Source organism: Plasmodium knowlesi (genome assembly GCF_000006355.2).
Source record: "Plasmodium knowlesi strain H genome assembly, chromosome: 12".
In the NCBI taxonomy this organism is placed as follows: domain Eukaryota; phylum Apicomplexa; class Aconoidasida; order Haemosporida; family Plasmodiidae; genus Plasmodium; species Plasmodium knowlesi.
Genome location: NC_011913.2, coordinates 1,162,667 through 1,188,534, shown reverse-complemented (window position 1 = coordinate 1,188,534; position 25,868 = coordinate 1,162,667). Strand labels below are relative to the sequence as shown.

General features: G+C 38.4%; 3 protein-coding genes across 3 annotated transcripts; 1 reads left to right on the top strand and 2 right to left on the bottom strand.

The window, feature by feature from the left end:
• Window positions 1-8,621: 8,621 nt before the first annotated feature.
• PKNH_1226400 (conserved Plasmodium protein, unknown function) lies at window positions 8,622-10,261 on the bottom strand (the record flags this gene model as incomplete). The annotated part of the gene is made up of 2 exons (XM_002260281.1): window positions 8,622-9,440; window positions 9,638-10,261. 2 exons carry the CDS (start codon window positions 10,259-10,261, stop codon window positions 8,622-8,624), a joined length of 1,443 nt encoding a protein of 480 aa, XP_002260317.1.
• A 4,264-nt stretch (window positions 10,262-14,525) lies between these two features.
• On the top strand, window positions 14,526-17,952 carry PKNH_1226300 (AP-1 complex subunit gamma, putative; the record flags this gene model as incomplete). Its single annotated transcript, XM_002260280.1, has 4 exons — window positions 14,526-17,130; window positions 17,216-17,280; window positions 17,381-17,551; window positions 17,737-17,952. The coding sequence occupies 4 exons, from the start codon at window positions 14,526-14,528 to the stop codon at window positions 17,950-17,952; spliced, it is 3,057 nt and encodes a 1,018-aa protein (XP_002260316.1).
• Window positions 17,953-18,908: 956 nt separating this feature from the next.
• Window positions 18,909-24,554, bottom strand: PKNH_1226200 (ferlin, putative; the record flags this gene model as incomplete). Its single annotated transcript, XM_002260279.1, has 1 exon — window positions 18,909-24,554. One exon carries the CDS (start codon window positions 24,552-24,554, stop codon window positions 18,909-18,911), a length of 5,646 nt encoding a protein of 1,881 aa, XP_002260315.1.
• Between the last annotated feature and the right edge of the window lie 1,314 nt (window positions 24,555-25,868).

The following is a 25,868-nucleotide window of genomic DNA, read 5'->3' as shown; positions in this document are numbered from 1 at the left end:
GTTGGTGAACTGTTCGTCTTCTTCGTCTTCTTCTTCTTCGTCTTCTTCTTTTATAATAGGGATATTTTTTTCCCAAAATTTCCCACACACAGGACTACACAACAAAGAAAAAGAAGAAAAGGAGAAAAAAAAAAAAAAAAAAAGGAAGAAAAATTACTTCTTTTCTTCTTTTTTTTCTTCTTTTCTTCTTTTCTTCTTTTCTTCTTTATTTCGTTCTTTTCTTCCTTCCTTAAACCTTTCTTCTCTTTCCTTCTTTACTCTTGAACCTTCTTTTCCTTTTCCTCCTTTAAGAAACCTTCTTTCTTCTTTTTCCCCTTCAAGAAACCTTCTTTTCTTTTCATTCAATCTTGCTTTTTTCTTCACCTTCCCCCCTTTAAATAACTAAAAAAAGGAAATATTCTTTTTCTTCCCCCTAAAGGTGGCTAAAACACCAGGCCATATATTATTGTTCTGAAAAACCGAGGAAAGAATCTTCTTCCCCCTGCAATGAACCTTCTTTCTCTTCTGCTTTAAACCTTCCACCTTCTTCCCCCCTTTAAAAACCTCCTTTCTTCTTTCCTTTCGACCTATAAACCTTCTTTCTTTTCCCCCTTTAAGGAACCTTCTTTTTCTTTCCTCCTTTAATAAACCTTCTTCTTCTTCCCCCTCTAAGGAACCTTCTTTCTTCTTTTTCTTCCCCCTTAAGAAACCTTCTTTCTTTTTCCTCCTTTAAGAAACCTTCTTTCTTCTTTTCCCTCCCTTCAAAACACCTTAAAAAAAAAAGGAAAAGATTCTTTTTCTCCCTCCTCTAAGATGGCTAAAACACCAGGCCATATATTATTGTTCTAATGACCGAGGAAAAAGAACCTTCTTTCTTCTTCCCCCCCCCCCTTAAATCTTCTTTTTCTTCTTTTTTAACAACCTTCTTTCTCTTCCCTCTGAAAACCTTCTTTCTTCTTTTCCTTCCCTTTAAAACACGTATGAAAAAAAGAAAAGATTCTTTTTCTCCCCCCTAAAGGTGGCTAAAGTACCAGGCCACACTATTGTTCTAATAACCGAGGAAAGAAACTTCTTTCTTCTTCCCCCTTTGAAAACCTTCTTTTTTTTCCCCCTAAGTAACCTTCTTTCTTCTTTTCCCTCTTTAAAACTTCCTTCTTCTCCTTCCTTTAAGGAACCTTCTTTTTCTTCCCCCCCCCCCTTAAATCTTCTTTTTCTTCTTTTTTAACAACCTTCTTTCTCTTCCCTCTGAAAACCTTCTTTCTTCTTTTCCTTCCCTTTAAAACACCTTAAAAAAAAAGAAAAGATTCTTTTTCTTCCCCCCTAAAGGTGGCTAAAACACCAGGCCATATATTATTGTTCTAACCCTAAACCGAGGAAAAAGAACCTTTCCTTCCTTCTTACTTTCCCTCCTTTAAGAAACCTTCTTTTTCTTCACCCTTTAAGGAACCTTCTTTTTCTTCCGTTAGGGAGTTAAGTACCAGGCCATATATTATTGTTCTAAAAAAAACGAGGGAAAAGAACCTTCTTTCCTTCCCTTTCGACCTATAAATTTTCCTTTTCATCCCCCCTCTAAATCTTCTTTTTCTTCCCCCTTTAAAAACCTTTTTCTCCTTCCCCCTCTAAATCTTCTTTTTCTTCCTCCTTTAAGAAACCTTCTTTTTCCTTTCCTCCCTTTAAGAAACCTTCTTTCTTCTTCCTCCCTCTAATGAACCTTCTTTTATTCCGTTTAAAACCTTCTTTTTCTTTCCTCCCTTAAGAAACCTTCTTTTTCTTCTCCCCCTTAAAATCTTCTTTCTCTTCCCTCTTCAAATCTCTTTTTTCTTCTTCCTTTAAATGTTCTTTTTCTTCCCCCTCCAAAAATTTTCTTCTCTTTTCCTCCCTTAAATCTTCTTCCCCTATAAATGTTCTTTTTCTTCCTCCTTAAGAAACCTTCTTTTCCTTTTCCTCTCCTAAGAAACCTTGTTTTTCTTCCCCCCAAACTTTCCTTCCTTTTCCTCCTTCCCTATAAATCTTCTTTTCCTTCCCCCCTAAGAAACCTTTTTTCCTTAGCTATAAAAACTTATTTTCTTCCCCCTTTGAAAACCTTCTTTCTTCTTCTTTCCCTATAAACCTTCTTCCTTATTCCCCCCTTTAAATCTTCTTTCTCTTTTTCCCCTTTAGAAACCTTCTTTTTCTTCCTCCTTTAAGAAACCTTCTTTCTTCTTCCCTTAAGAAACCTTCTTTCTTTTCTCCTCCTTTAAGAAACCTTCTTTTTTCCTTTCTTCTTCTCTATGAAAGAAAGAAAAAAAAAAATTTCAACTTCCTTCTCCCCTAAAGGAGCTAAATTACCAGGTCACACTATTGTTCTAATAACTTAGGAAAGAACCTTCTTTTTCTTCCCCTTAGGAAACCTTCTTTCCTTTTCCCCCCCTTAAAACTTCTATTTCCTCCTCCTTTCTATAACCTTCTTTCTTCTTTTCCTTCCCTTTAAAGCACCTATAAAAAAAAGTAAAGATTCTTTTTCTTCCCCCTAAAGGTGATTAAACACCAGGCCATATTATTGTTCTAATAACCGAGAAAAGAACCTTCTTTCCTTCCCTCTAATGAACCTTCTTTTATTCCGTTTAAAACCTTCTTTCTCTTCCCTTTAAAACCTTCTTTTTATTCCCCCCTTAAGAAACCTTCTTTTTCTTTTCCCCCTTAAGAAACCTTCTTTCTTTTTTGCCTTCCCTTTGAAAACCTTCTTTTTCTTTTCCTTCCCCCTTTAAATCTTCTTTCTTCCCCCCTTTAAAACTTCTTTCTTTTCCCCCTTAATCCTTCCTTTTTTTCTCCCTTAAACCTTCTTTCTTTTTCCCCCCTTAAATCTTCTTCTTCCTTCACAATAAACCTTCCTTCCTTTCTCTCCTTTGGAAACCTTCTTTTTCTTCCCCCCTTTGAAAACCTTCTTTTCCTTGCCTCTGAACCTTCTTTCTTTTCCCCCTCTAAGGAACCTTCTTTCTTCCTCCTCCGTATGAAAACCTTCTTCTTTTCCTTCCCTTTGAAAACCTTCTTTTTCTTCCCTTTGAGAAACCTACTTTTTCTTCCCCCTCTTAGAACCTTCTTTTTCTTTCTTCCCTCTAAAATACGAAAAAAAAAAGAAAAGATTCTTTTTCTTCCCCCTTAAGGTGGCTAAAGCACCAGGCCATATATTATTGTTCTAACCCTAAATCGAGGAAAAAGAACCTTCTTTTTTCTCCTCCTCTAAACACCTATAGAGAAAAAAGATTCTTTTTCTCCCCTTAAGGTGATTAAACACCAGGCCATATACTTGTTGTGCTAAAAAATCGAGGAACGAAACTTCTTTTTCTTCCCCCTCTGAAAACCTTCTTTCTCTTCACTCTGAAAACCTTTTTTCTTTCTTCTTTTTCCCCTTTGAAAACCTTCTTTCTTCTTTCCCCCCTTAAGGAACCTTCTTTTTCTTACCTTTCGACCTATAAACCTTCTTTCCCTTCCCTTAAGGAACCTTTCTTCCTGTCCTTTTCTCCCATTAAGGAACCTTCTTTTTCTTTTCCCACTTTAAGAAACCTTCTTTCTTCTTTTCCCCCTTTAAGGAACCTTCATTCTTCTTTTCCTTCCTTTTAGAACACGTAAAAAAAAAAAGAAAAGATTCTTTCTCCCCCTAAAGGTGGTTAAGTACCAGGCCATATATTGTTGTTCTAATAACCTAGGAAAGAACCTTTCCTTACCCCTTAAACCTTCTTTTTCTTCCCCCCTTCAAATCTTCTTTCTTTTTCCCCCCTTTAAATCTTCTATTTCTTTTTCCTCCTTTAAGGAAACTTCTTTCTCTTCCCTTAAGAAACCTTCTTTCTCTTACCCACTTAAACCTCCTTTTTCTTTCCTCCCTTTAAATCTTCTTTTTCTTTCCCCCTTTAAATCTTCTTTTTCTTTCCCCCTTTAAAACCTTCTTTCTTCTTTTCCTCCTTTAAATCTTCTTTTCCTTCCCTTAAGAAACCTTCTTTTTCTTCCCTTAAAAAAACTTCTTTTTCTTCCCCCTCTAAACTTTCCTTCTTTCTCTTCCCCTTTAGAACCTTCTTTTTCTTCCTTCCTTAAATCTTCTTTTTCTTCTGCTTTAAACCTTCTTTTTCCTCCTCCTTTAAAACCTTCTTTCTTTTTCCCCTTAAGAAACTTTCTTTTTTTTCCCCCTTAAGAAACCTTCTTTCCCTCTCCCCACCCCCAAACACTCTTTCCTTCTCCCCCCCCTCTAAACACTCTTTCCATCCACACCCCCCTTAGGGTGCCTAAACACCAGGCCATATTGTTGTTCTAAGAACCTAGGAAAGAAACTTTCCTTTCCCCTAAAACCTCATTCCTTATCCCTAAGTAGTCTTTCCTTACCCCTAAGTAATCCTTCCTTACCCCTAAGTAGTCTTCCCTTACCCCTAAGTAGTCTTTCCTTACCCCTAAGTAGTCTTTCCTTACCCCTAAGTAGTCTTTCCTTACCCCTAAGTAGTCTTTCCTTACCCCTAAGTAGTCCTTCAGTACCCCTAAGTAGTCTTTCTATACCCCTAAATAGTCTTTCCTTACCCCTAAGTAGTCTTTCCTTACCCCTAAGTAGTCTTTCCTTACCCCTAAGTAGTCTTTCCTTACCCCTAAGTAGTCTTTCTATACCCCTAAGTAGTCTTTCCTTACCCCTAAGTAGTCTTTCCTTACCCCTAAGTAGTCTTTCCTTACCCCTAAGTAGTCTTTCCTTACCCCCCGCCCTAAGGGTGGTTAAGTACCATGCCATATTGTTGTTCAAATAACCTAGGAAGGAACCTTCCTTCCACCTGAGCACTCTTTCCTTCCTTCCCCATTTAAACCTTCTTTCCTTACCTCCCCCCGTAAACACTCTTTCCTTCCTCCCCCCCTTAGGGTGGTTAAGTGCCAGGCCACATTGTTGTTCTAATAACCTAGGAAAGAATCTTTCCTTACCCCTAAACCTTTTTTCTTATCCCCCGCACCTAAGCACTCTTTCTTCACACCCCTACTAAGCACTCTTTCCTTACCTACCCCCTCCTCAACACTCCTTCCTTCCCTTCCTCCCCTAAGCAGTCTTTCCTTCCTCCCTCCCTAAGTACTCTTTTCTTACTCCCCCCTAAGTACTCTATACTTATCCCCCCCCCTAAAACACTCTTTCCTTCTCCTCCCCTAAACACTCTTTCCTTACAGCGCCCCCTAAACAATCTTTCTTTCCCCCCCCTGAACAAACCATTCCTTACACCCCCCTTCACGTGGTTATGTACCAGGCCGTATTGTTGTTCTAATAACCTAGGAAAGAACCTTTCCTTTCCCCTAAACCCTCATTCCTTACCCCCTAAACCTTCATTCCTTATCCCCTAAACCTTTATTCCTTACCCCCCCCCAAAGACCCTTTCCTTACCCCCCCCTCTGAACCATCCTTCCTTACCCCTAAGACTTCCTTCTTTCCCCCCACCTAAGCACTCTTTACTTATCTCCCCCCTAAACACTCCTTCCTTCCCTCCCCCTTAGGGTGCTTAAGTGCCAGGCCACATTGTTGTTCTAATAACCTAGGAAAGAACCTTCCTTTCCCCTAAACCTTCATTTCTTTCCCCTAATCCTTCTTTCTTTACCCCTAAGCACTCTTTCCTTACCCACAAACAGAACATTCCTTTCCTTACCCCCCCAACTAAGCACCCTCTCCTTCCTCCCCCCAACCCTAAACAGTCTTTCCTTCCCCCCCCTTAAACACTCTTTCTTTTCCCCTCCCCCCCTACCTAAGCACTCTTTCCTTTCCCCCCCCTAGGCAACCATGTCCTTACCCCCACTTTTAAAAATATGAAAATTGTTAAAAAAATTATTTTAAATGGATACAAATACAAAACATATATACTTATTTCTTCCGAACCTATTGAAAAAACGACAGTAAATGTGAAAATTTCCCCTAATATACTATAATAACACATTTCCAGTAAGGCATTTCATCCACCCTTGGCCTACTCCCTTGGCCCATCTCCCCCCCTGACCATCTCCCCTTGGCCCATCTCCCCCTTGGCCCATCTCCACCCTTGGCCCATCTCCCCCTTGGCCCATCTCCCCCTTGGCCCATCTCCCCCTTGGCCATCTCCCCCTTGGCCCATCTCCCCCTTGGCCCATCTCCCCCCTTGGCCTATCTCCCCCTTGGCCATCTCCCCCTTGGCCCATCTCCACCCTTGGCCCATCTCCCCCTTGGCCCATCTCCCCCTTGGCCCCTCTCCCCCTTGGCCCCTCTCCCCCTTGGCCCCTCTCCCTTGGCCATCTTCCTTGACCATCACAAAGACCTACACCCTTGCCCCATCTCCCCCCCCGGTGACCATCACCAAGACCTACACCCTTGTCCCATCTCCCCCCCCTTTGACCCTCACAAACACCTACACCCTTGCCCTATCTCCCCCCCCCCCCCCTTGACCCTCACCAAGACCTACACCCTTGGCCCATCCACCTCCCCCCTGACCCTCACCAAGACCTACACACATATATATGCAAACTATTTGTATTCGTAACATGTACACCATCGCACAGGAGTATGTATAATAAAAAAAAAAAAGAAGGCGTTTTTCCCAAAATTTAGGGTTTTCAGGGTTTCCATGGTTTCGGGTTCTTAGGGTTTCGAGTTTTAGGGTTTTCAGGGTTTTAATGGTTTTCAGGGTTTAGGGTTTAGGGTTTAGGTTTTCGGGTTCCCGCTTCCGGATTCCGCATTCCGGGTTGCGGGTTTCGGTTTTTGGGTTCAGGGTTTAGGGTTAAGGGTTTACGATTCAGGGTTTAGGTTTAGGGTTTAGGGCTTAAGGTTCAGGGTTCCGGATCCCGGGTTTAGGTTTAATGGGTTCAGGGTTTTAGGATTTAGGGTTCAGGGTTTTAGGATTTAGGTTTCAGGGTTTTAGGATTTAGGGTTCAGGGTTTAGGTTTCAGAGTTTAGGGTTCAGGGTTTCAGGGTTCAGGGTTCAGGGTTTAGGGTTTAGGGTTTTAGGGTTCCGTTTTAGGTTTAGGTTTAGGGTTTAGGGTTTAGGTATCACGGTCTTAGTGTTTAAGGTTTAGGGTTCAGGGTTTAGGTTTAGGATTTCAGCGTTTAGGTTTTAGGGTTTAGGGTTTAGGTTTAGTTTTCAGGGTTTAGGTTTAGATTTAGGGTTCGGGGTTTAGCCTTAGGATTTCGGGTTTAGGGTTTCAGGGTTTAGGTTTTATGGTTCAGGGTTTAGGGGTTCAGGGTTTAGTGTTCAGGGTTTAGGGTTCACAGTTTAGGGTTTCAGGGTTCACGGTTTAGTGTTACGATGCGTTAAGTATTAAATCATTGCGTAACCTTATCCATTGCTATAAGGAACCCTACAATTATTTAAAGTAAATTAAATTATTATATTTGCTGAAATATAGACATAATTTAAATTTCTTCTTTTTTTTTTTTCTGTTATACCGTATCACGCATAATTACATATATAACGACCGAGTAATTCTTATAGTGGCATAGAAGACAAGTCCTTATGCTTATATGAAATGTATATTTTAATTACATAAAGAATATAATGCATACGTTGTATATTTGTTTCCATTTTCTTTATTTTTATATTAATTTCTTTTTTTTTCTTTTTGTATTATATGGCAGTTACTCCCGTCATGTGTAGCTAGTATAGGACGAAAAATCTTCTCTGTTTTTTTTTTATTCGTTTGCAATTTAATTATTTAAGAATTAATGAGCTTCTTTATTGTATACATAAATCTTCATATTTAAAATTTTTTATTCCCTTTTTTTTTTTTTATTTATATATATAAATATTTTTCCGAATGATTCAACAACATGTTTTTACTTTTTCGAGCATCCCCGTTGGAATACACTCCCGTATTCAGTTATTCATACATATAAAGGTGGAAAAAAGAATGAACTACGATCAAAAAAAAGGAAGCATTTGGCCGAAATCACCCTTACTATCTGCCCATTCTTGTAGCCATACTTGTGCTACACTCGTTCCAATTAACATGTGCGATTTCCTTCTTTACAAAAAAAAAAAGCAAAATGAAATTGCACATATTTCCAAAATTCTCCGCATTTTCCTTTCACAAAATTTATAAAAAAATTACTTCAAAAATTGGGTACAATAATTATTATTATAATTCTAATTTAACAACTGAGTATTTTAACAAATAATTAGATGAAGCATACAAATATGCACAAAGGGTAAGCATGGTCAAGTGGGGTATGTTTTTGGTCTTGGGGTTAGAAAAAATCAACAGTACAACAAAGGATAAAAAAAAAAAAAAAAAGGGGGAATATGCTAATGTGCACGGGAGTGTGCACATTATATGTGGTGAGGCGCGTAAGTGTATGCCCACTGACGACATGCTTATGGGATGTGTTAAAATACTGTAAAAGGTTTAAACCTGTACTTGCGAATGTTCTCATTTTTCTAAACTTTTCTTCTCTTTTTTTTTTTCTTTTTTTTTTTCTTTTTTTTTTTTTTCCTTTTTCCCTTTAGGGGGAGAGGGGAAGAATAATTATGAGGACTTATGAACAGATAACAATTTTTACACAAAATTTCATCCTTCCAATTTACTAATAATCTCAAAATTCTGCTCACATTTCTTACATGTCGATGTGACTTATTCTATACGGTTAACATACTTGTGACAAATGTTGTAACGGTCATTTCACAACGAAACGTTTAAGAATGATAATCATCCTCGTCCTCGTAGCCATGGACGTAAGGATGGTGATCGTAATAATCGTCAAAATCTTCATAATAATCATTACCACCCAATTTCTCAAAATAATAGTACTGATCTTGCTGATTTTTCCTCCTCTCCTCCTCTCTAGCCGCCATGATCGCTATCGCTTCTTCTACCTTTCTTTCCAATTCTTCCGCTGCAGCTGCTTCTGCTTTCCTTGCCGCCTCTGCTCTTTCAGCCTCAATCATCGCCTTTATTCTTTCTTTTTCTTTTTCTTGTAATATTTTTTTCCTATGATATGCTTCGTCCAAAATGTTTCGTCGCAGTCTCAGCATCATGTATTTTTGCAATTCTTTGGGTCCAAAATTCCACTTCTCTTCAAAAAAAAACATTGCTATGCACCTTTGCAATTTCCTCTGCTGCTGTCTAAATTGTAAGCGCGCAAGATCCTTATGATAACGTGCTCTCATAGAATTCCATCGCTTCTTTTTCTTTAATTTATATTTCTCATAATCCATATTTATAGCGTCCAATGTTCTATCCAAAAGTCTCTTGTCCTTGTCGTAGACTGGGCCTACACCAGGCAATTTGTCTTTTGAACGCATAAGGGCTAATTCATTCCTGGCTTCAGCTCTTTTACCTTCCCATTTCATCTCCATTTTTTCCTCTTCATCCTTTATTTCCTTCTTCAGTTCTTCTAACCTCTTTTGCATATTAAGGTCGTCCTCCTTAATCTTCCGGTTTATTTCGTCCAGGCGTTTTAATAATTCCTTCCTTGCTTCATGCTTCTTCATCAGTCTCGTGGAGTTTCTCCTCTGTAGAAAAGTTGGAAGTGTAAGAGGTTTGTATTTATGTGCGTGCATTGTCCCTGCACCTTTTCCATATTAATCACGCGCTACAGCCTACATTTATTATGAATATTCCACTCGCGTACTTTGCGACACACTCGTCAACAGCAAAACGAATGCAACGCGCGCCGAGGGCGTAACAATTTCTGCTATTTCCAACTTACGGCTAATCGCATCAGATGAACGATGATCATAACAGCTTGAAAGAGAGTCAACATATTATTCGTGTTTTCTACGCCCTCCGATTTATTTTCGACTTTTCCGGTTTTATTTTCGACTTTTCCCGTTTTATTTTCGACTTTTCCCGTTTTATTTTCAACTTTTCCCGTTTTATTTTCAACTTTTCCCGTTTTATTTTCGACTTTTCCCGTTTTATTTTCGACTTTTCCCGTTTTATTTTCAACTTTTCCCGTTTTATTTTCAACTTTTCCCGTTTTATTTTCGACATTCTCCGTTTTATTCTGGATTCCACCCGTTTTATTTTCGTCTGATTTCAGATGTCCACTGATTTCTGATTCCTCCATAGGAAAATCTTCCTCATTATAATAATAATCATCATGGTCATTATAATAATAACCATCATCCTCATTATAATAACAACCATCATCGTCATCACCATCTTCTTCGTAATAACTCGGATAGCTTCCGTGAAACATGTTACTAATTACGGGGGCATGCGGAGGATGGTAAGGTTCGGACACATAAGAACTTTCACCAAAGGAACTGAATGGTCTGTTAACGTCCATCACGGAGTAGAGGCTGTACGGGGAGCCTGTGTGATAAGCCATTTTGTTCTAATATATTATGTAAATTATGCGTGAAGATTTTTATATAAAAAGGGCTACACAGTACATTATTAATTTGTACCTCCTCTAAATAAAAACTATTAGAGTAAAAATGTCCCCTTCTTTTATTTATATATATATTTTTTCTTTTTTTTTTTTTTTTTTCTCTTTTCTTGTCTTTCTACTTCTTCTATGCTCCTATAATTGAAAGTAAAAGAAAAAAAAGGGAAGAATCTAATATATTACTGTTCAATGGTAAAAAAAAAAGGGAAGAATCTAATATATTACTGTTTAATGGTAAAAAAAAAAAAAAAGGGAAAGCGTATAATAGTTTAGAAACTTTGCTACAGATGTTGATCTATATTGCAAAATGCTTAATATATTATTTACCAATAAATATGCATACTAGTCGCACTGCGAGCTCAGCCTAAGAATATTGGAAATTTATTTTATTCTATTTTATTTTAATTTCATTTTCTCCTTTTATTAATATACAGCATTTTCACGGAATATATTTTCTATAATTATACGGAAAATGAAAAGGAAAGCCGGAACAGAAAATTATTTGAAAATTCAACAAAAGCAAGTTACCTTAGAAACACTGAAAAGAATTAACAGGTATTTTTATATAAAATTGAACTAGAAAAAAAAAAAAAAAAAAAAAATCAGAATAGATGAACATTAGAAAAAGAGCAAATTGCAGAAAAAATGCAGAACGAATAATATTAAAAAAAAAAAAAATCAACATATATACATAAAAAAAATGCACCGCTGTTTAGCTAACGGGAAGGATGACTACACAAATGAGTACTTTATTTGGGACGATGATTATTATAAATTTATATAAACTCAAAAAAAAAAATAAAAAAATATTAATACATAATTTGTATGTTCCTCGCATGAAACTATTCGTATACATGTACTTGTGAATTTTGCAGTACTCTCAGTTTTCCATATGTATGATTTGTACCGATCTTACGTAATTGTCAGAAGTACATTATAGTTATTGAAGGTTTATATTTGAACAAAATTCGTGCAAATCGTCCTCCTAAATTGCTTATAGATCATTGTAATATTTCTCTCCCATTTTTATGCTCGATTAAATCATTGGTCCCTAACTCTTAGGCTCCCGTGTATTAGAACAACGTACTTCTTCATGTATTATGCTTTCATATTATTTATTTAAACTTTCCGATGTCATCTATCCATAAAGCACATTCACCCTTGCAATTTTCACATATCTAATATAATTGAAAACCATATTTCACACTTCCCATAATGCTTATAACCATACTTCCCTTAGTATTCCTAAATTTAACACATATATATAAGACTTTTCTTTCATTACATAAAAACTAACTCAGTTTCCTTGTACTTTACCGTCATTCCCCTTCTTTTATTTAAAATAACGGAGCATCTGGCTCTATTCCACCACTACTTCCCACTAAAACTGTCCCTGCGAGTGCTCTCTCGCGCATACCTAATTTTCCATATGAACCATTCCCAACCTGGGTGATTTTTTAAATATAACTCACCCCTTCCCTTAATCTGAAAAAGGTTTGCTTGTAATCTCACGTTCCTACTTCTTTTCTACATACTCCGTAACAATTATGCCTAAACTGCATTCCTTCCTGCTCCCTTGTCTCAATATTTACTTTAATTTTGGAGACTATACACAAAATACGAAGTACGTGAAAACATATTCAGTTTACAATTCCACACCTAAAGGATAAAAATATACTATATTCCGTTGCACAGCGTTCCTATATTTTTACCATAATTATTCTATTCCACTGGAATAGGGGAAAATACTATTACAGGTATTACTGCAAACAATTATCATAATTTCAGTGTTCTTTGCCTTTAAATTATTATACACTGTTTTTGATGGACCAACCAATCATCCACAGCGGCTGTTTGTACGCCTTGCAATTCCCGTTTTACTGGAATTACATGATGATACTACGCAAGAGGAACTTTCACAGTTTCCCTGTTTCTTACACTTTTCTCCTTCCCCTACGGGAAGAGTACAGTTACCGCACCCGACTCGTAATAGATGCTTGACAGAATATCGTGGTTCCTTCTGAGGAGAATTTTTGATAGACAGTTATTTTCCCCTTATGACGATGCGGGGAGATAAGTCCCCACCTTATTTCGGGCAATTATACATGTGGAAAAAATTTTCCATTTCGGTTCGCGCAAGGCTGCTTCCTACGGTCCCCTATTTACAAAAAAAATTATTATTATTATTTCCTCCTTTATGCTAACCATACAATGTCCATCTCCTGACGAATACCTGCCCGCGTCCCCCCCGTTATCGGATCCCTCAAATTCCTTAACACTCCATAAGAAAGGGTCTTCTGGGGATGGTTGAAAAAAAGAAAAAAAAAAAATTCACAATCGGAAGATGGATAGGACAATGATAAAATGTGGGAAAGCAGACAAGCAACACATTCTAAATAAAAAAAATATATATTAATAAATAGAATAATGCGAACGTAGTGTTACACCATTGTGCTAAAACGCAAAGTGCAAAGAAAAAAAAGAAAAAAAAAGAGAGAGAGAAAAGAAAGAAGGAACGTCATCATCCGTGGACGCGTTATAAAATCAACTCCTTTATGCCCATGAAGTTAGCCAACAAGGAAAGGATGGTATGCAGTACCTCCCCCCCTTGGGCGCATAAACGCTCCTCTCTTTTCCAGCATATGTGCGACGCACATCCGCAAGAGTCTGTTATTTTTTTCACATCTCTTTTTCTTTTTTCCGCATTCCATACAAACGAGAAAAAAAGGAAAAGAAAGGCAAAAATGGCAACCTCCGTCTTAATAGATCACATTTTCCTTTTCCTTCTTCCACACCCTGCTAATACATGCTATGGTGTTTGAAAAAGAAAGGAAAATAAGGAGAAGATAGCTTCCTTCTATACACAAGCGTCTTCATACTGCCCTAAGGAGTTAATCGATTTCATGATTAATGAACCTTTTTTACATGAATTAAAAATTCGAACACACATACGGTGTGGGAGTACTAGGATCACTTTGTTTGCATTTTCCTCATTAATGGGTTAAATAAATTTCAGTTGTAATGTTCTTCCTCTGCTCCATCCCCTCATGCCTGTATATAAAGCAATTGCATTGTTATTTACACAAATATGTGTGGCAGCTCTTCAAATATTTTCCAAATGGTGGCACCTTAATGTTCAAATATTTTCAAACCGGGTGAAAAAAAAAAAAATAATAAAAAAAAAAAAAATTACGCAAATATGTATGCGTATTATCCTTACCAAGTTGGTAAAAAAAAAACAAAAAACAAATAGAGCATTACATGCTCCTTTTTTTTTTTTTTTCCATCTTTTGGCCTAGCATTGCAATATATTTAACTTCATTCTATTCTGCTTTTCCGTATTTATTCCTAGAGCCGCTCCTTAGCCTATAAATGCGCATATTACACTAGTTTTATGCGCCCCCCCCTTTTTTGTACCCTCTTCCCTTATTTTTCTTGTGGGTTTCTTCTTTTTGCCTACTTTTTCTTTTTTTGAAACTTCGCGGAGATTTGAAAATACTCAAGCCTGTTGGCCATGGAAGGAGGGTGCGAGAAAAATCAAACGGAAGTGTAAATGTATACGTGTATTCGCACATGGCCACACCACTACGTGCTTGTATGTACATACATAGTTATGCATACGTAGTAACATAACATTACACAGCGCGATATGCCCAGCAGGCCACCAACGCGTGCGTGTATTGGGATTTCGAAGTCCAGAGCGCAAGCACCAAACCAATTTTTATTTCGGCCCATCCCTCACAAACTTTGTTACTTAGAAATGGCCTGCTAGTACGGTAAGAAGATACTACGCATTAATTGTAGTAGTGCATTTGCATACGAGTTGATAAGCACCTGCAGAAATATGCGGGTATGCCTGAGGGTTCACACATGTGTTCCTGCAAACGCAAATTCCATCGTTCCATGAGGGGAAGAACCCCTCGTACTTATAACAGTGTTCTTCCTACACTTGAGTCTACTTTTGATCCTGCATTATTATTGTCCCACAAATCTGCGTGAATCAAATTGAAGAACTACTGCACTGGAGGGAATAAAGTACACGTTACTTCCAAGATTCCTTCCCGTCCCAGCTCAACTGTTATGTATAAACCCGCATAATAGGGCGAAAAAAAAAAAAAAAAAAAAAAAAATAGTTACGAACATTTTCCCCCTTATAATATTACCTTGTTGAGACTTACCTAGAAAAATATTTTCTTCTTCCACCATGTCAATAAAATTAAGAGAATTGATTCGGAATATCCGGAATTGTAAAACGGCAGCAGAGGAAAGATCAGTTGTAGCCAAAGAATGTGCACTCATCAGGACAGCTTTCAAAGAAGAAGACAATATTTACAGACACAGAAATGTAGCGAAATTATTATTCATGAATATGTTGGGGTACCCAACCTATTTCGGTCAAATCGAATGTCTAAAATTAATTGCCTCCAGTAAATTTTCTTTTAAAAGGATAGGCTATCTAGGGTTGACAATCTTGCTTGACGAAAACACAGACATCCTAATGTTAGTCACCAATTCTATAAAGAATGATTTAAAAAATAGTAATCAGTACATTAACGGATTGGCCTTGTGCGCCTTGGGAAATATCGCAAACACGGAAATGTGTTCCTCCCTGAGGTACGAAATTTTGGATTTGATGAATATAAATAATCCTTACATTAAGAAGAAGGCAGCCATGTGTGCAATTCGTATTTTAAAAAAAACAAGCGATATGGAAGATCTGTTTGTCGACAAAATTAATAATCTTTTAGAGGATAGGAACCATGGAGTGTTAAGTGCTGGTATCAGTTTGATGATATCCTTAATAGAAAAAAATCCTCAGTATAGGAAGGTGCTCAAGGGGCATACAAACAAAATTGTGAAAATTCTAAAAAGTTGCGTCATGTCCAGTTACTCCCATGGCGTCGAGTATGACGTGTACGGCATTAACGACCCATTTCTGCAGGTTAAAATATTGAAGCTTCTCAAGTATTTGAATACGGAGGGTGGGGCTACCTCCAGCGGGGCCAGTGGTACACGAACTGAAGGCCAATCTGATGAAGCGATTGAAGCTGTAACGGAAGGTCATACAGCCATAACGCAGGGAAGAAACATAGTTGGAAACGAATCAGATAATAAACAGAATGTGTACGATATGGAAGAAGTCAATTCAGTATTAGCACAAGTAGCAACGAATACAGATTCGACAAAAAATGTGGGGAACGCTATCTTATATGAGTGTGTGAAGACAATCACATATATATCAAGCGACCCAGGATTGCTAGTCCTAGCTGTGAATGTGTTGGGGAAGTTTTTACAAAACACGGATAACAACATTAGGTATGTGGGATTATGCACCCTACAGAAATTGTTAAAGAAGGATCCGAAAACGTTGCACATATATAGAAATACCATAATAGAGTGCCTAAAGGATCAAGATATAAGTATCCGGAAGAAGGCACTAGATGTGGCATTCGCCCTTATAACAAAGGACTCACTAAAAGTGATGGTGAAGGAACTACTAAATTATTTACTCGTCGCTGATATAGAAATAAAGAGCGACATCGTCTCAAACATATGTGTAGCAGTAAATAAATACTCCCCAAATGTGCAATACCTTCTAGATACTTACATCAAACTGTTATGTCTAGCAGGAAACTTCATACAAGACCACATAAAGAACGAGTTTATTTATCACGTTTTGCAGAATTCAGAGTTCCACGCATATGTTGTTTATAAAATATTTTTTTGTATAAAAGAGAATCTAAATCAGTATGCACTAGTCCAAGTGGGAATTTGGTGCATAGGAGAGTTAGGAGATCTTTTAGTACAGGAGAGTAATAAAAATGTCGGACCAGATGGAGAAACAATAACTGTCACACATGAGGATGTTTTCGATTTACTAGAAAAAATCGTAAAAACGTACGAAAAAAATGCCATTAAGGAATTACACAATATTAATATTAAGGACCCCATACAGAATATTCTGTACAATAAGTCTTCCAACATATTTGAAGATATTCATTTGAACACAGTCAATTATGCTCAAACGAGCTATAATAATAGTGCCTATATTTGTTGTAACGTTGCCAGCGAAAGTATGCACTCCAACGATAACAATGTTATTTTGCAGTATGTTCTCATGTGCCTTAATAAACTGACCGTACGCTTCCCCACACAAAAATTAAAAATCGAAAAAATTATTCAGAAATATAAGAAGAATAATTGTATTGAAATTCAACAGAGGGCTTGTGAATTTCACGAATTGATGAGCACACAGTTTGATGATATAAGAGACTCCATACTTCTACGCATTCCTCCGTGCACTAATAAAAAAATGAACAGGAAGAGACACTCTTACGTGGATGATGATGATGATGTCGCGGAAGTCAGCCTTCATGAAGCCATTGGCAGCCAAGGAGTGCAAGATTCAGGCATTATGAATAATTCTTCCACGAACCTTTACACTGATAAAGTTAGCACTGCCTGCGTAGACCTCCTAGACCTGGAGGATGTTCTAGGCATACAAAAAGGAGATACAAATAATCCCAGTGTCACCACGGATGTTCGTAGTACTCCCCCTGTGATAGATACTCCCAACGGAACTCGCCACATTAATATTAATAAGACAGTTGCGAACAAATTAGACATGCTAGACATTGCTGATGATGTGAAAATATCCAGTACTCATTTGTTAAGCAGTGAGGAGTCGAAGGACAACATCATTGCAAGGAACGACAGGGAGATTGAAATTGCGAAGAAGAAAAATGAAGACATACTGGCGGATCTTTTCGGCAGTATCTCCATTGATCAACCTAAGAGCAGTACACAAGGTGCGTTCATATTCCATTTCGTGCACTCAGTATCCACCTCAAAATGTGCGTAAAATTCATCGCGCTGTTTTCCCTCCACACACAGGAAACACCTCCTTGGATCTCCTTCTGGATGGTATGCCGCCAGAGAAGCAGGACGACCTCCTCAGCGTAAGAAACGTGTTAGCGTAGCTCAGCAAATGTTGTATACATTCACCTCAGCGTATACGCACTTTTATACACTAATGCGCGTGTCTAACCTCACTTGCAGCTAAACGTAGGAAGTGCCAAAATGCAAATAGACCCCTTGAAGGTATATGACAAAAACGGCGTCGAAATTTTCTTCCACTTTGAAAAAGAGAATATAGAATCGGAAGCTGCAACTATATGGGCCACCTATTCGAACAAGTCAGGAGAGTTGTTATCTTCCTTCATTTTTGAGGTATGGATGGGAAGCGACGGAATAATGCTCCAATATGAGTGTGCATGTAGATGTGCCCCGGAAGTTTATGGTCCCTCTGCTGGATTACGGGCACGGTCACGTAGTGTGAGGCGCGCCATATTTCATTCCTGCACAATTCAGTTGTCCGTCTCACATCCTTTCGATCGCCGCACTTCCCCCCTCAGGCTGTCGTTCCCAACTACGTGAAACTTGAAATACTCGCTCCCTCATCCAGCGAACTGCCACCCGGAGAAGAAAACAAAATACGACAGGAACTAAAAATTGTAAACAAGCTCTTCAAGAAAAAGCCACTTCTTATGAAGGTGAGGATATCCTATCTGAGGAATGGAGAGAAATTGCAGGACTTCATTAACATTGGAAACTTTCCCTCTGCTTTGTGAAAAGTTGGAGGCAGGGACATTTTCCAAATGTGCAAACTTATGTGTATAGATATAAAAGTATGTATTGACTTCCCTTAGCAGTATGCACAGGCACGTTTTCTCCATTCTCCTTTTTTACCCATGGAATTTACCATCTTCGTTATAGTAAATATTATTTTTATTTTATTTATTCATTTTTTTTTGTAATTTCCTCCACCCTTTTTTCTCTTTCTTAAAATAACAATCATTCGCATACTAAAAATAGTCATTTGAATAAACGAAATTTTCCGTCTTTAAAACGTGATTACTTGTAGGATACACCAACTCCAATGTCCATTTCGCTACATCTTGATTCTCTACCCGATTTGTCCCTAATGAAAATTACGCTCTTCACGTGAGAGGTAAAGGGGTTGTAAATTTCATCTTGGCATACATAAGGCGTATCGTGTTAATAGCACATTAGGCAATTTTTTTTTTTTTTTTTTCCTACACCGCAAGAATGTTAGGTGGACCATTTGCAAAATGTTATTTAAACATTTCGTTTCTCACAAAATGGGAGTATTATTTTGGAGGTGTGAAAGGAGGCAACACAAAATCGGGAAAATTAAAGAGACGGACGGAGTTATTTGTGAGGGCATATAGGATGGTGCGAAATGGCCAAATTAAATGCCCCCATAGGGAACAATCTTGTTAAAAAAAAAAAACGGCATATACATTATACCCTGGTAGACAAAAAAAAAAAAAAAAATACACAAAAAAAACAGGTGTCAAATTGCCGAAGCGAACGGCGTACGAAACAATAGAGGGAGCAAATGAGTCGAAGAAAAGTTGATAGAAAATATTAAAGAATATGATGTGTGCCTGCGAGGTGCGCATGCCACTTTGTTACAAATGATAGGGGGAGGGGGCTGCTGCGAAAAATGGACCGCTAGTGCAAGCACGGACGAAGGGGTGGAGATGCTATCGCGCCATAGGGCCTACATGAGGAGAGACGGATAAACAAACGACATGATGAAGACCCAGATGAGGAGAAGACAAATAAAGAATATCTTGACCCATCCCCAGAAGGGCTTGTAAATATCGTTGAATCCAATGGAGTAAACGAAGTCGTTCCAGTCTCTTCCCGAATCAGGGGTCCTGAGGTAGGGGTTTCTGTTTGGCTCCTGCCTCCCGAGCCCGACAGGTTTCGTATTGGCCTTTGTTTGCGGCAGAAACTGTACAGTAACTTGTAAATAGCCATTATAATTGTTGTCCGAATCCGTTCCTTTTTTTTTCCTTAATTTGAGCTCAGCATCTAATTCTAGCTTATTAACAATTTGGGATGCCTTATTAATATATTTTGATAACTCCAAATTTACTTCCCCCAAAAATTCACTCACCCCAACATTGTTGTTATTGTAGGCAGCTAATTGCAAGAAACATGTATTTAATGGGTGAGATATTTGAGGGTACACAACTCTCCAGTTAAAAAGGGCGTTTCCATTTTTACAGCTATAATGGACATCGGTTGACTGGATGGTAGAATTGGCTCCGTTGTAATTGACACAATCTAACTCAGCCGTGACGAGGAGGTCGAAGGTTTTGCTCACATTTTCATCCATAGGTAGCATAGTACATCTCCAAATGATAATTCGTATTTCGATGTCTGTCTTTTTAGGAGTTCCCATTTTATGTATAGGTATTTTTTTAGACTGTTCATAGTCCATAATTTCCACCCACATTTCTAGAATACCATTATTTTTCCTTCCTTGATGGCTATCTAAAATAGATTCTTCATTTTGGTAATTTCTCCCCCCCCAAAGGTAAGATGAAGTGGGTCTCACAAGATAAGTAAAAAAATCAAGGAATGAAAAAATTCCATTCCAATTGCTTTCCTTTTCGTACAGACTACCCATGGTTGTGCTACTGTAGTAACTCCCACCATTGCGCCTCCCATTGCCGCTTCCCTCTGGTCGTATTTTCAAATCATCATTATATAAAGGTCTATACTCTATGGGAACTTTATTCCTCTTCATCATACCTCTCCACTCCTTGCTTGTCCACCTATCAAATAAGTTAATTTCAGTTGAGCCTATGTACAAATCGTTTATCTGCTTGTCATAGTTATCCTCCGCACTGTACACACTGATGGTTAAAATTTCGTCCTCTGGAAAGATCGCTTCACTTTCCCACAGGCATCTAAAATCCGGGTTCAAACTGTTCTCCTTAAAGGAATTTCTCAAATTAGATGTTCTTTCCCCAAGTGAGAAAATCAAGTAAGGGTTCGCCATATAGCTATTATTTACCCCATATATTCCTATTCCCCTTAATACGTAGACCCTAATTTTGAGGTACATTGGAATCTTTTTAACACCTCTAAATTTGTTTCTAAAAGCATTTTGGCTAGTTACATCTTTCAAACTTAGTGGGATATTTTCTGATTCTAAATTTTGGTAGCGAATTTTTGTAAAGCACTTTATTTGTCCTCCTAAAATTTCTACGAAGGGAAATTTCTCATAACACGCGAAATGCATCCCCTCTTTTGTAATTCTATTTTCATTTGCACTCGTATATTGCAAAGTGTTTGTCGACCAATTCAACTTTCTCCTGAGTGGCAGAGACGGAATGAGTATATCGTCCAGGTAATTTTCTAACACTCCGTCTACTGAAACGCGGTGAACATTCTTCACGTACTTCCCTACATTTATTTTGTCTCCCTCCACGTATAGAATAAATCTAGGGGGGATGTAAACATTGAGGATGAATTTACTCGTTAATATTTTTATGTATGGATAATTTTTAACACTGTAACTTGTCTTGATCACTTCCGGAACACCGTCATCATGCAGCTTGTATATTTCGTTTTCATATTTTATTTTATATGTTGTGCTGATGTCTTGCTTCCTTTGGATGTTGGGGTATCCTCTTCCAAAAGGGTGATTCATTCTGTCCATCCCGTTGATGTTGCCAATAGAACTGCGCATAGGATACCCTTGGCTCGGAAACTGCCCCGCGTTGATTGTCCTGCTGTAGTTTATCATACCGTAGGTACCTGGGTTTTGGATATTGTTCTTGTACAAATTTTTCACCACGTCTTCGTTTGGTATTGCGCTTTGCACGGGGCCATTGGGGAGCATTTGCAAGTTGCCATAGGGAGAGGCATGTTGAGCGATGTAGGGGTTGTTATATGGGTTGGCATATGTACCTCCGTATTGATCTGCGTACGGGTCGGTATATGTACCACCATAAGGATCTGCATGAACACCGCTATACGGATCAACACAAGTATCTCCGTACCCACCAGTGCGCTCATGGCTACGTTCACCGCCATGCTCACCATCGCGCGCTCCTTCTTGCCTAAAAAGCGGCAAGCGCCGCCACGCCTCGTCGTCGTCATCACAGCCATTTCCCTGGCCGACCTCCTCCTTCAAGCTGAGGGTATGTTCGCAGTCGGCCAAGGAAATGGCTGTGATGACGAGCGCAGCGTTCTTGTTCTTGTACAGGTTGAAGGCGCTATCCACATTTTCCAAATTGATCGTCTCGGAATAATCATCATGAGCTTGGAGGTAGTAGAGCACCTGGTCGAGGTCCTTAATCCAGGGTAGGTATGGAACTAGTGAAATGTTGGTCTCTCCAATGAAATATTTTTCCTTGATTTTTTTGTTGTACACTCTGATGTTCAGAATGGGATCAAAAATGGGATCAAGAGGAAGATCTAGCGATAGATTTTCGATGCAGAACATTTCGAAGCTTTGCTGATCGAAGGAATTCCTCCAATTCTTCAAATGTATAGGGGTATTAGATTTTAACGTCTTCTCATATTTAATTATAATTTGATTATTTTTTTTTCCATATGATGAGTATGAAGTGATGGAGAGTAAAATAACTGGGAGGGTGATGTCAGTCCTGGTCGTTTTGTCACTTACCAATTGCATCTGCTTCTTCCTCTGCATGAGTATTAAATTTTCCAGAGACATGCAAAAAAATGACAAGGTGCATTTCTTTATCTCCGTTATCATAGGATAAACTGGTATTTTCAGAGCGTCTTTTTCTTGTACTAATTCAAAGTAGAGAAGTATATCTCCTACTCGTTCACCTCTCTGCAATTCGTTGTGTGGATAGATATACTCATGTCCATTGTTGTTACTACTTTGGCCACTGTTCCTTCGAAGCTCTTTCTGTTTTTCATACATATACTCCTGCATCAATCTTTTGTCATTCCCACCATGTTGCCACAAATTATTTGGATACATAGCCCGCACATGTTTACTCCCTTTCAGTTTAATCCACCTAGGCTTTACCTGGTCGACTACGTTATTTTTAGATCCTCTATCTGCAAAATTACACTTCATTTTATTGTCACGGAGGTAGATATCATAATTACAGAAGCACCTCCCAATGAAATAAAAGGTGTCATTGTAAAATTCATACAGGGTGACTACAATGAGGGGAATGGTAGGTAACCCTACAGAATAGTCTGTTAGAATTTTCACGTTCATTTTTAAGCATTGTAAAAAGACAGGGTTAGAATTGCTCAACACAAGAGAAGTTATTTTCATTTTCCCTGAGCAGGAGATATGCACAAACGTGTTAGGTGAGTCATTAAAATGGGATACCACATTTCGACATGCGTAGATGTAGCACCTCAACTCATAGTTAACTGGGATCAAATTTTTTCTTCTATTTATTCCTAACTGGACATCATAAGCCTTTTCTAAATTGAGTAATATGGACCCATTTTGAAATATGTTGTACATGCAGTTATTTTCTCCCTGTATATTTTGGGGGATATTCTTTAAGGGGAGCCAAATGGGACACCTTGATAGTTTTTCATTGTACAGGAGGACGTTTTTTAGTGGAAGTCTATAGTATGCAATTCTCCTATCAGTGTTGTACGCTTCATTTTTTTCTACACCCTCGGAAGTGCGCTCTTGTGGGGAGTATCTTCTCCTATTATGCCCCTTATTTCTCCGCCCTCCACTTTGTGTTTTTCGTTTGTTCAGGATGTACTTTTGGTGATTTGTCAACCGAGATCTTCCACTATGTCCAATGCTACCTCCGCTACTGCCGGAGTCCGCGCCATCTCCTTCATCCGCGGTGTCTCCCTGGTGGTCTCCCCTCTCGAACACATTTATGATAACGTCCCACTGCTGCAACTCATCCCGGACGACGCAAAATTTGAGATTCTCTATCTTCCCCTTCCTGGGAGAGAAATAAAACTCGGTGTTATCTCCCCCCTCTATGATTTTTTGCTTTTCCGTAACTTTGGAGAAAAAGTTTTCCATGTTTAGCAAGTCGTCCAAATTGAGCAGATTGGAAAAGTTGGTTTCTCCGTTACTTCCATGATGGTAAGTTTCCCCATTTGATGTGAGCTGGCGCTCTTTTTTCATGTTTTTATTCCTCCTTGAGAGCATGTCCTCTTCGTTGGCACGCACATAATCAGTCCGTTTCCTATGGGGGCCACAAGACAGCTGCACATAAATGTTATGCGCCAAAACCCCTGTCACAAAATACACATCGCATAACAAAGTGATGGGAATATACAAAGGGTCGTCAAAAGCTAAGCAACTTTGAGTCATGGCAATGTTCATATTCTCAAAACTGTTTATCCTTTCGACATAGGAACTTATACAAATCCTACCAAGATAAAAATTGCCCTCCATGTAGAGACTAAAATCAGAATTGGCCAATTGATCAGTATACTTTTCAAGGTCTATCTCCTTTTTATGAAATCCATACAAATTTATCCACGTCGGATTTAAGGACTGGTTTTTTACCTGGTTAAATGATAAAACTCCTATAGCTAGGAGTTCATCATTCGATAGGAAATTCCAATCCCATATTTTAATAACAATAGAATCCTCCAAAATTGGAGTAGCGATAGGTATTTTAAAACATTCATTGAAGGTATAATTCACACAGTTCCTTCCTTGACTTGACTTGAGGTAGCACCCATTAAACTCGCATGTAACGTACAGGTCTCTAAATTTCTTTCTATCTACATCTATGTATATATCTTCTATTTTATGTATATTAACGTATAGGTAGTAATTCCTACAATGTGTGTCTCTCACCATGATCTGATTTTCCTCCACCACTGCTTTGGTTAAATCTGTGTAAAGCTCCTTGTCCTCCTCATCTTCGTAGCCAGTTCCATAGTAGCCAGCTACACCACCATACAATGTAGGCTTTTCATTCCTTTCGGTCAAGTCGTTAAATATGTCACTATTGGCTACATAATCCTTCTCGTCACAGACAATTACCTTTAACCTCAGTTGCCCCTTTATTTCTGTGCCATTTTTATACAGTATTGGGTAGGTTCCATATATCTGGTGGTTTCTTTTATTCTTAATCAACTTGAGTTCGAATGAAATTACTCCTATAATGTCGTTTCTCCAAAAGGTATTCGCGCTTTGGACTTCAAATTCTATTTTTGCTACGTTCCACTCGATTTCTGACAGGGTCAGTCGATCCCATATGTAGCTCTCCTCCCAGTTAACTGCATTGTATTTTTTTTTCTTCTTTTTCGTAATATACTCCTTGTTGCAGCAGCGCACAATTACCAGCGGGTCCAGTAACGCCTTATCCTCCACCTCCAGGTTCTGCGCTTCGTAAATGGTGAACCCCACAGATATGGTCTTCATCAGTACGTTAGGTGTAGCGCGCTGGTAGGATCGGTCCGCCCGTTTGGAATCGCCTTATTTGGCTGTCCCCTTCAAGTGGGTCATTTTTTGAGGACTCCTCACGACGTAGCACCTCGGGTCCTGTACAAGTGCCAAACTTGCTCCACGTATATTCGTAGAATAAATCCTCCCACATGTGCGTTACCTAACCAAGGGAAAAATCAACCATGCGTTTTTTTCCTAACACAGGGTAGTCGCTGTTGTGTCATGTAGGAATCATCAGTTAGGTACGTCCATGTGGATAGACCTTCCTTCCTAAGCATCCTACTGCATGTGCTGGACAATACATAACATACATTACTTACAAAAAAAGGAGGAGGAAAATTTCTTTCTTTTTTCCCCACCTTATGGCGATACACACGTGTGTACATAACCTGGTCCTCCAGACGGTTGCTTATTTTGCAAAACCGAGTTGGTTTATCATTTGAACGAGATTACAACCAGGTAAAGCCACTCAACACAAGACTGTCTAACAAAGTTGTACTTTTTTCCCCCATTCACCTATGCGGAGGTAACTCAAAATGTGATTTACAAAATTGCAGGTACTTACAACACGTGTACGGATTAACGTACTGTTACCTTAGATCATCTCCTTAAGAGCATACTTGATAAACGTGCGTACCTTTTTGCACACGCAAGCAAGCAGATGACTTCCATCTGGAAATGCTCACATTATTGTGCTTCACTGATCTATTAAATCCAATCCAATAAAAAAAAAAAAAAAAAAATCATCTTCTCCTTTTGCTATAATTTAGTTAAATCATAAAATCATATTGATAAAGTTGTGTTAATTTGAGGTGGAAAAAAAAAAAAAAAAAAAAAAGATACTCATAGCATGACTTAAAATGTAAATCAAATTTAACAATGTTTAGAAGAAAAAAAAAAAAAAAAGGCCAATGACAAATGTGCAAATGAACACTTAAAAATCTATTATGGTAAAGAAGAAAAAAAAATCATACACATGTAATATGTACATTAATATGTAATCTAATACGTGCATCCATATCCGCGTGCGTAATCCTGTGCCTAGAAATAATCTGTAACGCTAAGCCGCTTCACCCCACACATACGCCAGCAAGACGAAACAACTATATAAAAAAGGAGCTCACAAATCGCAAGAAGGAATAAACAACAGTGGAGAAACTACGGCGCTGTGACATAAAAATGCGCTATTGGCTAGTATTACCTACGGGAAAAATGTAGCATGAAAAGAATTGCGAAAAGGGACACACGTACGTACATACATATATATGTACCAACATGAGTGTGTGTCCC